Source organism: Pipra filicauda, unplaced genomic scaffold, assembly GCF_003945595.2.
Source record: "Pipra filicauda isolate LSUMZ 115617 unplaced genomic scaffold, ASM394559v2 scaffold10_size6260569_pilon, whole genome shotgun sequence".
Taxonomy (NCBI): domain Eukaryota; kingdom Metazoa; phylum Chordata; class Aves; order Passeriformes; family Pipridae; genus Pipra; species Pipra filicauda.
Window position 1 is genome coordinate 4,608,994 of NW_024103541.1, and position 14,722 is coordinate 4,623,715.

General features: G+C 41.0%; 1 protein-coding gene across 1 annotated transcript in view; it reads left to right on the forward strand.

Annotated features, from left to right (window-relative positions):
• Positions 1 to 1,782: 1,782 nt before the first annotated feature.
• The window catches only part of CCDC93 (coiled-coil domain containing 93), a 39,688-nt gene continuing 26,748 nt past the window's right edge, over positions 1,783 to 14,722 (forward strand). The window contains exons 1-7 of the mRNA XM_027723639.2: positions 1,783 to 1,945; positions 2,995 to 3,108; positions 4,763 to 4,857; positions 7,206 to 7,317; positions 9,741 to 9,839; positions 10,577 to 10,633; positions 14,085 to 14,185. Of these exons, the coding sequence (XP_027579440.1) occupies positions 1,904 to 1,945; positions 2,995 to 3,108; positions 4,763 to 4,857; positions 7,206 to 7,317; positions 9,741 to 9,839; positions 10,577 to 10,633; positions 14,085 to 14,185 (620 nt within the window). The 5' untranslated portion in view covers positions 1,783 to 1,903. The remainder of the gene's footprint in view (positions 1,946 to 2,994; positions 3,109 to 4,762; positions 4,858 to 7,205; positions 7,318 to 9,740; positions 9,840 to 10,576; positions 10,634 to 14,084; positions 14,186 to 14,722) is intronic.

Consider the following 14,722-nt stretch of genomic DNA (forward strand, 5'->3'; position numbering starts at 1 on the left):
TTACCTTGCAACCTTCACTGACTGCTGAATCTGAAGGTCACCTTCATCCATTCCTAACACTCTCCTTGTTTAAACCCTTCTCCTTGTCCCTGTTTTTTGCTTGTTTGTTTCAGTCTTCCTCTCCACGGCAATCAAATTAGTGTCATACAGTTCTCTGTGAGGAGAAGGCAGACAAAAAGCAGAACACCCATATTGCTCTGGTGACCACGTTAACCTCTGCGACTGCATAACAGTTTTCTGCAGCTCTAATTAAGACATGGCCTGTGGTTACACCAGCACATGGTCTGATCTTGTCTGGCATATTTTTGCTTTTATTGTTATGATTGTTTTGATCACTCCGTGAGGACAGCAGTCAGTATGGACTGGCTCACATATGCTCTGCTACCCTCCAAGGGAGGGGAACACCACTCTTGTGTGGCTTCTCCTGTTCCTTGACCTCCCTGAGATGCTTCTAGCCACAGTCTAGTGCATGGTTTACTTTTTATAATGCTCTGTGTATGGCAAAGAGCCTGGAAACAGAACACCTGCGGTAGACTTGAAAAGAGTCTACCTACTTCTGAAGCCGTTGCCAACAAGAATGCTGTCCTGTCCCCATGCTATGCCATGGTTTGCTACCAAGCTGTTACCACCCATCAAATCCTCCTGAATTAGTGTGATTTTATTCTTGAGTCCGAAATGTGTTGGCACCCAGACAGGGCATGGGCACAGCATCCAGCCCTCAGCAGACACCCATCGTCCCTCAGGGTCTGCCCAGTGCTGCCAAACCTGGGATGTGAGGCCAGGTTCCAGTACATCCAGGTGCCTGCCTTCCCACCAGGCTACACTCAGACATGGCCCCATGATGTGCCCACTGCTGGGGGGCAGAGGCAGCACCGCATTGCGGCAGTGCCAGGGTTACTCGGCGTGGGACTGGCCACAAGTCCTACAAGGAACAGCTGAGGGAGCTGGGGGTGTTTAGCCTGGGGAAAAGGAGACTCAGGGATGACCTTATCACTCTACAACTCCCTGAAAGGAGGTTGTAGCCAGGTGGGAGTCGGGCTTTTCTCCCAGGTAACCAGCAGTGGGATGAGAGGACACAGACTTAAGCTGTGCCAGGGGAAGTTGAGGTTGAACATTAGGAAAAATTTCTTCACCGAAGAAGCGATTAGACATTGGAATGGGCTGCCCAGGGAGGTGGTGGAATCACCATCACTGGAAGTGTTTACGGAAAGACTGTACGTGGCACTTTGTGCGATGGTCTAGTTGACAAGGTGGTGTTTGGTCACAGGACAAATTCGATGATCTCAGAGGTCTTCTCCAACCTAATTGATTCTGTGATTCTGTGACCTGTGAGCAGGGCAGAAAAAAAGAGAGTTAAAATCCCCTTCAGCAATCAGGTCACCAAAGGGAATCTGGCTGGCAATGAGGAGTGTCAGCGCCCTGAGGGGCATCAGCGGCCGTGAGGCACCTCGCGGTCACAGAGCACTCCGCAGCTTGTCCTCCATGCCGGCGGGAGGCCTCAGGACCCCTTGGAAAAGGAAAAAATGAAGGAAAAAGCGCAGTGCGAAACGCAGTACAGCTGAAGGGAACCACCCGGCGCCTGAGGGCGGAGCCGCGCTCCGAAGAGCCGCGGGCACGGGGGCACCCGGGGGCGCCCCCAGGGGCGCAGCCCGCGGGCGGGCGGGGCCGCGGCCGTTGCGCTCCGCGCAGCCCGTCAGTCACATGAGCCACCGCCCTCCTTCCCCCGCACCCCTTCGGCCGCGAATGGCACGGCCCGGATGCGCTTGTACGCAGGGAGGGTGCGGGCGAACCATTGCGCGGGGGCGGGGGAACCCGGCAGCCGCCGGCCGGGAACACCCCTTCGCCGGGGCGCTGCGGCGGCGGCGGCGAGCGGACGTGACAGCGGCGCGGCCGGCGGAGCGCGATGGGGGTCCCGCGGGGGCAGGAGCGCCAGGCCCCGCAGGAGGTACCGCAGCGCTCGCTCCCAGCCCCCCAGTCCCCCCGAGGCGCGGCCGCTGCTCCCCCCGGCCCAGCGGCACCGGCGTCCCCGGGCTCGCCGCCTTCTCCTTCCCGGAGCCTTTCCGGGAGCCCGGCGGTCGCTGCCGCGCCGCGGGCTCGGCCCGGGGGCGCGGGGGGCGCGGGGGGCGCGGGGAGGCCTGCGGGGCTGCCGGCAACGCTGTGCGGGTCACCTTCGATGCTCCACCGCCCTGCCGGGTCCCCGCTGCCGGACGGGATCGCCTGGCTCCCGTGGGAGCGAGGGGAGAGCGGGAGGGTGTCCGAAACACTGGAGGTGGGGAGGGTGCGCAGGTGGGTCCCTGCAGCCCCTCGGGGCAGACCTGCAGCCCTGTGACCCGTCTCTCCGGCCTAGGGCTGAGGTGTGTGGGAGCTCTGCGCCTCTCCTGAACCGTGTGTATCCCTGGAGCTGTGGGGTTTCATCCTGTAAGGTGGGGACAAAAGCGATGTGGTGGCTGTGCTGGTGCTCTGCGGTCGCTCTTCGGAGCACTGGAGCTCTCCGGTTTGCCTGTCACACTTTACTTTTGTCACTGCTGTGCTTTGAAATTGCATTACCCCTCCAAAAAGTGGAATTCCATGTGGATTTCTCCTCCTGTTTTTGTAAAAGGATTATAGAAGCGTGTCCTGGTTTTGGCTGGGGTAGAGGTTAAATTGAGGTGTGTGATTTTATGAAGCCTGAAATTGAAGGAAATGTGCAAAATGGAGAATAAATTAAGTGGGTTGTGGCAATAGGGCGGTTTGTCTAGCTGGAGGCAAGCAGTGGACCAGGAGTTTCAATAGGAAAACCAGATTAAAGTATTTAACTGTGTGAAAAAAATGTGATGTTAAATCCATGTAGAAATGTACCTGTTTCTTTAATGTCTTTCATATTAACAACCAAGTTGCATATGGTAGTCAAGATTTTCCCTGATGTGTGGTCTGTGCTAAGGTTAAGTTTGGAAAATGTTCATTCTTCAAATGAATGAGAAATGCTCAATTAGTGTTGTGTTGTTTGTTTGTCAGGTTGAAACGAGAGAAGATGAGGAACAAAACATCAAGTTGACTGAAATTTTGGAATTGTTGGTGGCTGCTGGGTATTTTCGAGCAAGAATCAAGGGATTGTCACCCTTTGACAAGGTGAGACCAGTGCAATATTTTTAAACCCTTTTTTAAAGTATATGAGGTTCATGTATTTCGCTAGTTTGTTTAGCAGTGCTACGTGACTTTATAAAGGACACTTGCAACCTGTCAGGCTTTCTTGTGTAAAGAATTCTGCAAATGACCTAGTTTCAGGCAGACAGGACCTCCTCAGTCTTCAAAGATGATTTCGTGCAGCAAGGCCTGTTTTAAGGGAGACAATTGTATGCAACCTAATTGCTGTCTGCTTTTTTTGTGGGTGTTACAGCCTGTGCAAGAGTCGTATCCAGGGAATTTCCCCCCTTCTCTCAACTGCAGTTAGAATAATGAGATTTGATACTTGTAGAAAGCCTGATAATTTTAAAAGCAAGTATTCGTTAATGAGAAATGAGGAAGTATCTGTGTAAGAATGGAACAGTTATCCATGTGAGATTATTTTGGGGCTGTTTTTACGTATCTTTAGAATGTCACATATGTTAACCTTTCATTGTCCCAGACAGGAAGTGTGTGATACTGACAGTGAGCAAAGTTCAGGTTGAAGAGAGATTTCTGAATTGTTTCAGTGCTGACTCTGTGAGAAATTCCTAAACCAAGGTTTGAAAACACACAACTACAGAAGCCTTGAAATGGACGCTTCTGTTTTCTGCTCTTTGATCATAGCACAGCCTCGCTTTACAATGCAATTTTAGTTTCTCCAAACTCCTTGCTATTGCTAAGTGTAGCTGCTCAGGAGTCTGTGCACACAGGCACAGAGTAGTTTGAAAGAGAGTGCCCTAGGATGTAACATTGATGCATTTGTGTGTAGAAGTCAGGTTCATACTTACCTAAGAACAATTGCAAAGGTATCATTTTATGACAATGCCCAACCTCACAAAAAGGAGCGTTGCTATTGCAAATGCTCAAGGTGCTAGTGCAGAAGGGATTCTGGAGGTTAACTGTTTCACAGGGGAATGTGGGACGGGTGATGTGTCAGAAACCTTGTCTAGAACAAGGTTCCCAATTTGCTGGGTGATATTGGTGAGTTACTCCATATTTTAATCCCTTTCCTGTTCTTTGCCTTTGCATATATTTAGGTTATCTTGCCTATGTTTATGCAAGGTTGTCTTTAAATATTTATATAAAGTTGATGAAATGGCTCAGGAGTTTAAATATGCCGAAGTATATGTCAGATTAGGGCCTGAAATAGAGATTTCTGTAGAGCTGAGGATTTCCATTGCTCGTACTGTGTCTAACACTTGTCTTAGCAAGCAAGGAATAGTACTAGCAAATGTGTATGTATAAAGGTAAGTACATGAATGCAAAAATCATGATCCTTGATAAAATTTTAATCTGGTCACTTTTTAGAGATCATGACATTTAACATACTGTTGTATGTTAAACATACTTTGTTTTATCCTTTTTTTTTTTTTATTCTGAAAGCTATTTCAAATCTAAGGCTAAATGAAGCTAAGAGAGGAATTTAGAATATCAATAACTGCTGTTTTTTTTTCTTGTATATGTGTATTGTATGTAGAAGTTGATATGGTTCTGGTATCTATTTTGGTCTCTCTATGAGAATACTGAGGATGGAGAGAACACTACAGCCTGTAAGACGTATTTGGTTTTACCTCTTCAGTTTATAATGGAACTAACTCTGCTGTTGTTCCTTTGATAGGTGGTAGGTGGCATGACGTGGTGTATCACTACTTGCAACTTCGATATCGATGTTGATTTATTATTTCAGGAAAACTCTACTATTGGTCAAAAAATGTAAGTTGGTTAAATGGCAAGTGGGGTATTTGAATTCTTCTTAAAAAAGAGGAAGCAGGTGGGGAAGGGGTAGTTACCTGCTATTTGCCTGTTTCTAAGAAAGATTTTTAGTCCAAGTTTCCTGCTTTTCAAGACTGCCTGTTTGCAAAACATTGCACAAGTTTCTGGGTTTCTCAGACTGGAGTTCCACAAACTCTAAAACCAGAAAGAAGTTTATTTCAAAAAAGGCAGTGCTATTCCCACTGGGCTGCCATGCTCTTAAATGCTTTCACTGCTTAGTAGGGATATGTGTGGCTCCTCACCGAACTGGATTGGGAACTGATCCTGATTAAACCCTATTAAAAAAAAAAAAAGAAAAAGAAAATAGTTTTAACATGAATGAATTCCTGGATCCAGTTCTCTGCACAGCTGCACAGATGCTTGTGCTGGCACAAGGGGATGATGCAGAGGCCAAAACAAAGGGCAGAGGGAGACCACGCTGCTGGAAACTGGAGTGCAACATTAGAAGACCTTTCCTGAGTACCCTCTGTCTGCAATTCTGCTGTGTAAATAACCTCTGACTCTCCTTTATGGTTCTGGGTTGGAATTGTAGGCATCAGCAAACAGAATTTAAAGCATGTCATTGTTGCCAAAATAGTTACCTGCCCCATGCTGGGTGGGAGATTTCCTTTCTCAAACTGACCCAATGAAACAACTCTGTTTTGATTAATTTCTTATGCATGGAATTTGCTCATAAGCCAGCTAATTCCTGTATTAGGGAGGTTATAAACTTTTTTTATGCTGAGAAAGGGAACACATTCCAAACACATGCGTATCTGTGATAAAAGAGCAATAATTAAAATTTGCAGAAAATAAGAATAGCCTGACAAGTTACAGTGACATGAAGAGACTTGTTTGCTCAATGTAGTTGAAAAGAACATCTCTCTGTGCTGTTTTCTTGAAAGTCGTTGAGCATTGGCAAGGCTGTAACACTTCTAAAAGTAAAGATTTGTGGGTATTGCCATTGCCCTTGGGGACATTCAAATTTTCATAGATTACTAACTACATAAAGCATTGCCAAGTGCAAGGAATTTAGTAGAAGCTAGGAATGAAGATGGTGGTGATAATTTTTATAATCGCCAGGTTTTTATAATTGCCATCGTTGTTATCCTTAAGAACAGCAGGATAGGAAATAGTTAAGTTGTCCTGAAAATGTTCTGTTATTTTTCCAGCTGACTGGATGCAAAACTGGCAAAACAAAAACTAGACTCTTTTCCCAAAACAGCAACAATGATTTATTTGTAAATCTGAAGTGTTCAGAATCACACAAGCATAGGCTGTTTTGATGTCCATGTAATGTTTACATTGGTGGTGGCTCAGGGCTTCTGTGGTGTTCTCAAGACAAGGAAAAGTTAATTTTGTTTTCTCAGTATTATTCCAAAGACATTGTGATGGTGTCCTGTTATTTAATTGCTGGGTTGAAATAAACACGGGCATACGTTAGGAGAGGACCTTGCATCTATTGGATAAAACTTTTGTTTTAATTGCATTTGCTTTGATTGTGCTCCACTTCTCTTTAATAGGTATAACGTTTCAGGCTGTTTTCCCAGGCTTTGGTCTCATAGCTCTTGCTCCCGTTTTGTTCTTCTGGAATATCAGTTGTCCATTTGGGCAGTACTAAATATCACTGAGGTCAGTACTGGACCAGTTACTTTTTCTCCTTCATGGAGAAATAGCTTTGGTTTTCCTAGTAAATTTTTCATCCTCGGTGCTGACACCTACTTTAAAAATGTACTTGGCATCACTTACAGCAAAAAAATTCCTTGCCCTAAAATAAAGAATTTAGTGGAAACAGGATGAAGTTTCTGTAGATGAATCCCTTGTGGTAGGGTAATCCTTTCACTTTACCAGATCCTGCCTGAGCTCTAGAATGAGACAGTTGCCAGCAAATTCAGTTTTACCCACTTGAAAACTATGTGAAGTATACTGTGTACTTAGCTTTTAAGTGCAATATATATTTAAAACCATCAAGTTTCAGGACTAGCATCAAGGTATGTTTTGGGAGTTCTGCCAAACAAATTTTAAGTCCTTACATTTGATTCTGTACTTTTTAAGTGCATATCTCTTATTATAATTGTTCTTAAAGCTAGTGTGGATATGTACTAGAGTATGCAAAGGTGTTTGTAGATGTATCTTACCTGGGTATTTCATCTGACCAGACACGCAGATTTAGAAGGTTTGTGTGTAATACTATAAATAGAAAAACTGCATACAGTGGAAGCAACTAGAGGGGACTTAACTGCGTTTGCAAAAATAATTTGTAATTTACAAAAGAAAAACACATCTGTGTTTTTGTTGTTTTATAATAGTGCCTTAACTGAAAAAATTGTGTCAGTATTACCAAAAATGAAGTGTCCTCATCGTTTGGAGCCACATCAGATCCAGGGACTGGATTTCATTCATATATTTCCTGTTATACAGGTAATAATAATTTTATGGTGTATTGATAGTTTGCTGAAAAAGGCCATAAAACTTGCATAAAAAAATTAACAAAGCTTTGTATTATTGTTTGACTCTTTATTTAACTTTGAAATGAATAGTCACAGAGAAGTAATTTAATGTTTTTAAAGAATGGAGTGACATTATGGATGATAGAATCCTTAAGTATCATTTGATCCATATTTAAGAAGGCGGCAAATCAAATTCTCTAAATCCTTTGAAATGGAGTCAGATTCTGCCTTTTGTGGAATACCTGCTTATTCCATAAGCTTAAACACAGACTGTAAGTTACAAAGATAGTCAGTGAATCAAATGTGAATAAGGCTAAAGGCAGTTGGGATTGTTTCTTTAACATCCTTAATTCTTATCACTTAAAAACTGTATGGGTGGAAAAATACATTGCTCTGACAAGCACCACTAGCTAAACATGTGCATATGCATAGTTCTCAAGTTTATTAAGGTTTAAGCTAACACTCGATGTTAGTGTTACACAGCTACCTGTGGTATTTTGAGAATCCTTGGCATGTTGTTATCAGTTTTTGATTTTCCTTTCATGTGCACACAGGAACATATCTTTGATACGCAGGGAAAATAAAGACTGTTAAGCAAACTTTTTTTTCATTAAATATCTCACTACCTCCTGCCTGTGAAGGAATTTAGCAAGAATGGAATCTAAGTTCCAGTTTGTAAGAAGTGGGGAAAACATCCTGATGCTTTGTCTTATCTTCTAGTAGGAGTCTCCTGAGCGAAACCACACTTAACTGCACTCCCCACAAAACATTCCATGGTGTGTGCTACTGTTACACAGCTTTCAAGCTGTTCTGGTGCTGCCTAAGGTGGAAAGTTTGTATCTTGTTAATAAGACTTTTTACTTCTGAACTCTTGTTTCCTACACAAAAAAAAAAATAAATCCAATCCAGGTGAATTTCTTTCCCTGGTCACTTGATGACAAGGAATGGTTACGTTTATTAAATACTAGGCTTCTTTCACAGGAAAAATATTACTCCTGCTGTAAGAACTATAGCACAAGGTATTCTTTTCTCTGACCTGCTTTATCCAAAATCCTGGTTTGAGATATTACCTCAGGAAAGGAGAAACATTAATTCTAAGCAGGGAGGAAATCTCCTTCTGGGTTTCTCTGAGAGCAGTGGTTCTCAGTAGCTGGCCAGTAGGTGGTATAGCTGACCCATACTTGAAGAAGTCTTTCTTGATTGACTTAGTTTTTTGTCTGTAGAGGATCTTTTTTTAGAAATTGTGGCTTTCTGTCAGGTTCCTGTGAAACTCTGCCTGCTCCACACACTGTGGGTTCCTCATTTCATCCCAGCCAAGACAGGCTTTCTAGAAAACTTGCTGATGTCACCAGCATACTCTGTTCTGAAAAAGACCATGCAAGAGCTATAAAATGCTGACTACACCATGTAGGAATTATGTATTTGATAATGACACTTTATTCAGTGCCCTGTTAAATTCAGGATTCCACTTGCTATCTGTAAATCTCAAATCAGTGCCCAACTAATAAAAAGCTTGCTCTTCTACCTGGCATTGTGTCCCAATACCTCTTGCACTGTGTAAACTAGTCTGGTGGTCTTGACAGGAAAAATTTAGATGAATCCTTCCCAACAGGAAGAAATTAGGTTGGGTTGGCTCACTGCCACAGACTGTAGCAGAACTTTAAGAAAATAATTTAAAAGAATTCCCATAACAAATATTCCAGTGGGCAGAAATGTCGCTGTTCTTCCTGGTAAATTGTACTTATGTTCACAGACAAAAGTATGTACACCAACTTGTGTTGAGATGTACTTTGTAATTAATAGATTACATTTTCATCTCTCGTTGTCATCATCTTCCCCTTGCTTTCCAGGGGTTCATGGTTATAGCACAGGAAACAGTTGCTGGTTCAAACTTGGATCCCAAGATTGATCTCATCTCTTATGTGACCTCCTGCACGGGCTGTCAACAGCCAGCAGGATTTATCTTCTCCGACATTGTTTAAAATGTACTTCAATATTTTGTGGCTTTTTGTGTGGTCTTATAAATGTCAGAAGTCTTTTTTTTCTTACACAGGCATGTGGTTCTTCATGAGCACTTCATAGGCTTGAAGATACATCTTTTCACAGTGGAGCTGTAGTTTTTTATAACAGAGATCTATAGTAGGAAAATTTCATAAAAGAATCATATGCACAGAAGAAGAAGAAATTTGAAGTTTATAAAATAGCTTATGCTGAATCACTTTGTTAGGATTAGGTCCCTGGGTTACCATGTTTACAAATAAAAAAATCACTTGTTCTTGTTTCTGTACTTAAAATGTGCTTTTAGCTTTTATCATGTATTAAAAATAATTATGCAGCAGTTTGTTGTTTGCTGCTGTTACTCTTCTTCTTTCGACTGATAATTTTTTTTTTCAGTGGCTGGTGAAACGTGCAATAGAAACAAGGGAAGAAATGGGAGACTATGTCCGTTCTTACTCTATATCACAGTTTCAAAAAAGTCACAGACTGCCAGAGGTACGATGAAGCCAGTTCCTGTTTCTGTTATGATGTGTCAAATGCTCAGGTGCAGTACCAGCTTCACAGCTCTGAAATCAGCACAATACACCAGAGTTGCTTTTGCTATCATTTTGTTTTGTTTCCTTTGTATAGGAGGAGGGGTGGAATGAGCTTGGATATGTGCCTGTAGTGCAGAACTCAGTTCTATTAATTCCAAATTTAATACCTAGAACCCAAGTTTGTCTTGTAACTTAGTAACAGTATTAAAGGTAGATGGCCCTACTATTGGGATAGACAGATTTTACTAACTTGGAATGGTTTGGATTTTGTTTTGGGGTTTGTGCTTTTGTTTTTTGGTTAGCTTTTCGGTTGTTTTTTTAATTATTTTTAATGCTTAGAAACTAAAATAACAGTAGAGAATACTTTTCTCTTTTCCACATAAAGCCTATCACTGCTTCATTTTTTTATAGTGTAGTAAAGATTGGAGATCCCAGTAGTGTGCTGGAATTGCATTTGTGTCAGGTCCTGTATAAGCAGAGAGCAGGACTGCTAATCTGAATACAGTTTTAAAGACCTACCCAGCATCAGATGACAGAAGCAACTACATTTCTGTGTTACAAGAAATCACTAATGTTTCACCAAATACTGGACAACTCAGAAACTATTTGACAACTTGGTTTCACAGAATCATTAGAATGGTTGAGATTTAATCTCCATTCCTGGTCTTTTTCATTACCTCCATTAATGTCTTTCAGGATGATGAATTTATGCAAAGGAAAGAGAAAGCGATCAAAACGGTTACTGATATCTTTGTAAGTATGTTAGATTTTTCCTTTTTCGTGATCAAGAAACAAGTGGCTTTAGTAATGAAATGGTGGTAGTTAATTCTGTTTAATGCAGCCAGTCCTGGCTTTTCTCACGAGAAGATACCAATTAAGTTACATGTTGAGGTTCATTCTTAGAACAGGTCTCAAATGCCAATGTATCAGATTGAAAACCTTTTAGGTGTGCACTATATGAGTAGAGAAATCATATCAAATGCCTGCACAGAGTGTGGAATTCCTCACTATCAAACTAAACTCACCAAGTAGCTTACAGGCTATTAAACTCTCAGTAGACTGTTTGAAGCTATCAGCAGTTGGACTATTTATCTTGAAATTAATTAATATAGTGATGACCTCTTCAATTTAAATGTCTGCATTTCAATGCTTGTCTTTTTTACTTGTAATTAGCTGTAGAAGTACACATTCTACTTCAGAAATGTTTTCTTCAAGTGGCAGATGTTGGTTGGGAAAGGTGGTATCACCTGTGTTCTCCCTCCCTCTTCAGGTGCAGATCTTTTAACTCTTGGATAAACCGCTTGTTTATATTTTTTGAAAGCTTGTTCATGAATACTACAATGACATGTAACATATCTAGGCTCTCTGACTCTCATACCTAAATTCAGCTGCCTAGCTACAACTGAAGTTTCTATCCCTGGAGTTTCTGTCCTTGCTTTCTAGTTTCCCTGTTTGCTTGGGACCATCAGTTCACCATTCCTGACTCCCCACAGTTTGCTACTGTTTGTTTTGGACCATCTTGATAAATTCCAGTCCAGCATTTGAGAAAGGATGAAAAATCTGGGTTTGATTTGATTAGGACATTTCCAGGGATCTTCAATAGATGGTGAAACCCTACTCTGCAGAGAAAACCAGTGATATTTCAGGTAGCTCTACCAGGCATCTGAACTCTTCATGCACAGGTGGAGGTGTCCACTGCCGGCGTAATGAGCTGTGTGAGAGGTTGTGTGATGGACCAGACAAGTCATCTGACTTTTTTGTCACATTTTGGAGATAGTTGTTTTTCTATACTAGTGACCTGAGTGCTGCTGAGCCTCATGGATGTGGTTGAGTTACAGTCTGTGTTTGTAGAACAAGGTCGCTGTGAAAGTCTCCGGGTGATGACCAGTGCAAATCCCTTGTCAATCTATTTGAATAATTGACCTTGCTTTGAAAACTTCAGTTACAGTCTCTTAAGTACTGTTCCCCATGGTTTGATTGTGGTTTTTTTAATTATTATCAGACTTACAATGAGTCTTTTACTCCACCCAGAAATACTTTGTCTTTCCACTGAGATGTTTTCTGTTTTACAAGTTAGCTCCCCTTGTACATAGGTATCATTGCATTGTTTATGCACCTGTATAACCTTTTAAATTGAGAAGGAATGCAAACCCGTGGGATAAAGCAAATTCCAAATGTGAGTTCTATCAAGTAGCACTTGAAATTCATTTGGCTTCTGTTTATTTTCAATTTTCAGAATAATTGTCCTAGTTTTTCAAGTGTGTCCATTTTTTACCTGCACTGTCTTTATATAGCACTAAAGAGTCTGTATCCAAGTGGCTGATATCGACCTTGTCACAGAAGAGACAGAAACAAAGTAATCACAATGCTCTTATGGAACAGCAGTACCTGGAATTTTCAGTGTCATTCAAAAATATACAGAAGGTATTTGATTAACAGTGATGAAGGGTTCCCTGTGGTTGCTGAGAAACAGAAGTGGTTTCAAGGCTTAATTTCTATGTTCCATTATTTGTATTCTATCTTCTCCTCTGGCTCAGTTATCTTGTTTTTAGGTGCACCTTCGTGGTACATAAAGTTTTTGCCATTTGTTCAGGGTATCATTAGACAAACACCTCTTCCTTAAGTATATGAGCTCTGTCAGGATCATGTCTTCTACAACTGGCACCTGATCTTCTTAACAAAAGATTAGTTCGTGAGATCTCTTAAGGCATCAAAGCATAAGTACAGCCCAGAAAAACACAGAATGAATCTGCAAGGGAGAATGTGCAGAAGCTTTTCTATCTATCCATAGGAACTGGAAGGAGAAGGTGGCTGTTAGATGAAGGTACTTTTGTAGGTCACCTTTAAACCATTATGCATTGGAACTGGAAGAGAAATTCACTCTCCTAAAAGAGGATCAGCAAGTGTAAAAGAACAGTTTGTTGTCTGAATTCATTACTACAACTCTGGTCTGAGGACCTACCCTTCTTTTCTCAAGGGGTCAGTACACCGAGATTTATGGTCATGATCAGGCCTAAAGGTTGGAAAAGGGAATATTAAATATCAGTAATGGTTATTGGAATAGGAACTGCTGCTGCTGAAAGGTGACTGTCTAGTCAGTTGAGGTTATCTTGCAGTGGTTTTATTCAACTACTCAATTACCTGATGCCAAGACTAATGTTTATGATATGATGCCTACACTTTATATAGCAAAGGTATAAAATACAGTGCCATCATGAAAGCTATAATTATTTTTCTTACATTGCCTCTCTGTAGGTATGAAAGTACATTTTGCAGGAGATCCTTGGTCCTAAAAAGCTTTTTCATGTGACAGTCAAAAATGTAGCAAGATTGAATAGCTGGAAGCAAAGATGACAGAAATTAAGATTAGAAATGAAGTAAAAATTGCAAAGGGTAACAGACAAATTCAGTAGAAACTTGCCAAGGAATAGTGTCAATTTTCACTTGTTTGAAATCTCCACTTTGGGATTACCTGTCTTTGCTGAAATAGCTTTCAATCTGTTTCAATGTTATAGTGCAGCAACTGCTTGTTGAAAATAATAGTTTGTCTTGTATAGAAAGTCAGAACAAACAAAAAATGTTCTTCCTTTTGTTTTTAAATTGAAAGCAACTCTATGAGAACAAAATAATACTTGTGAATCCTTGTTTTATTTGATGGGCTGTTGTCCAGCTATTGGATCACATTGGGATAGCATTAGATTGAATCATTTTGCTAACAAACTCCTTCAGGTATTTTTGTTCCAATAAAATCTGCTTTAATTCTGTTGTAACCTGTGATTATTGAGTAAAAAATAATTGCATTTATTTATCTAATCAGAGTTTGCAAATAGAATTAACTCACAAAGGAGGTAACATTACTAGATACTGACATTAGCCAAATAATCTTAATAAATGTTGAGTTTATTATTTTTGACTCTTCATTCAAACATGACAGAAGAGTTGGTTGAGAAATTGTGTTGTTGTTAAATATCCACTTTTTTTTTTGTTTTAAACTTGGAAAGGTTTTATTTGTATAGCAAATTGTTTAGAAATGAATTCAGTAAGATTTTATAATGTAATTCCAAAAAGACAAAGTGAGGGATGTTTATTTGGGTAAGTATATTGAGTTGGAAAGTAAACAATGCGTATATCACTTGAGATAACAATTCATCATTTATTTTAGAAAAGCCTTTTACGAGCTCTGAATCCATTCACTGTCTTACAGGAGGTTTACAAACCTCAGAGAAAATACAAACGTCAGAAGGGAGCTGAGGAGCTGCTGGATGAGGAATCGAAGGTTCATGCTACACTTCTGGAATACGGCAGGTGAAAGGCTTCATTTAATTCTCCTTGGGGTTTGTGTTGTGTGTATTATAAGCGTTACATATAGAATTCAGATTGTGATGGTTTTTTTCATACTACTTCAGAAATGAACTATGTGAAATGTACTCCTGTTCGGTTTCATATTTTGTTTGCTTATCCTGTAAGTTCTCTGGGGACTGGACATTCCTTATACGTGTGAACCGTTTTTTGTACAATGGGAGCCCAAGTTCAGACTTTGTGCTTTTAGTAGGATTTGTTTTTTTAACATGGTTGTTCTTTGTGTTATAGAAGTGGCTTAAATTCATGATCCTTCTAGGTACTGTCAATCAATATTGTCTTTTTGCAAGCAATCCTCAGAAAGTGAGGGGAAAAGGAGCTGAAGTTGCTGTTGCCTCTTTTTATAGTTCTAATATGGCTGTTACATCAAGAGGCTGAGTCATTGTTTGGTCTTTTTACTTTCTGCGAACTCCCATATAAAGTCCAAGTTACCAAGGTTTTCACTTTTCCATTATCTTTGAAAGCCCCTCTGGTTTACTGAGA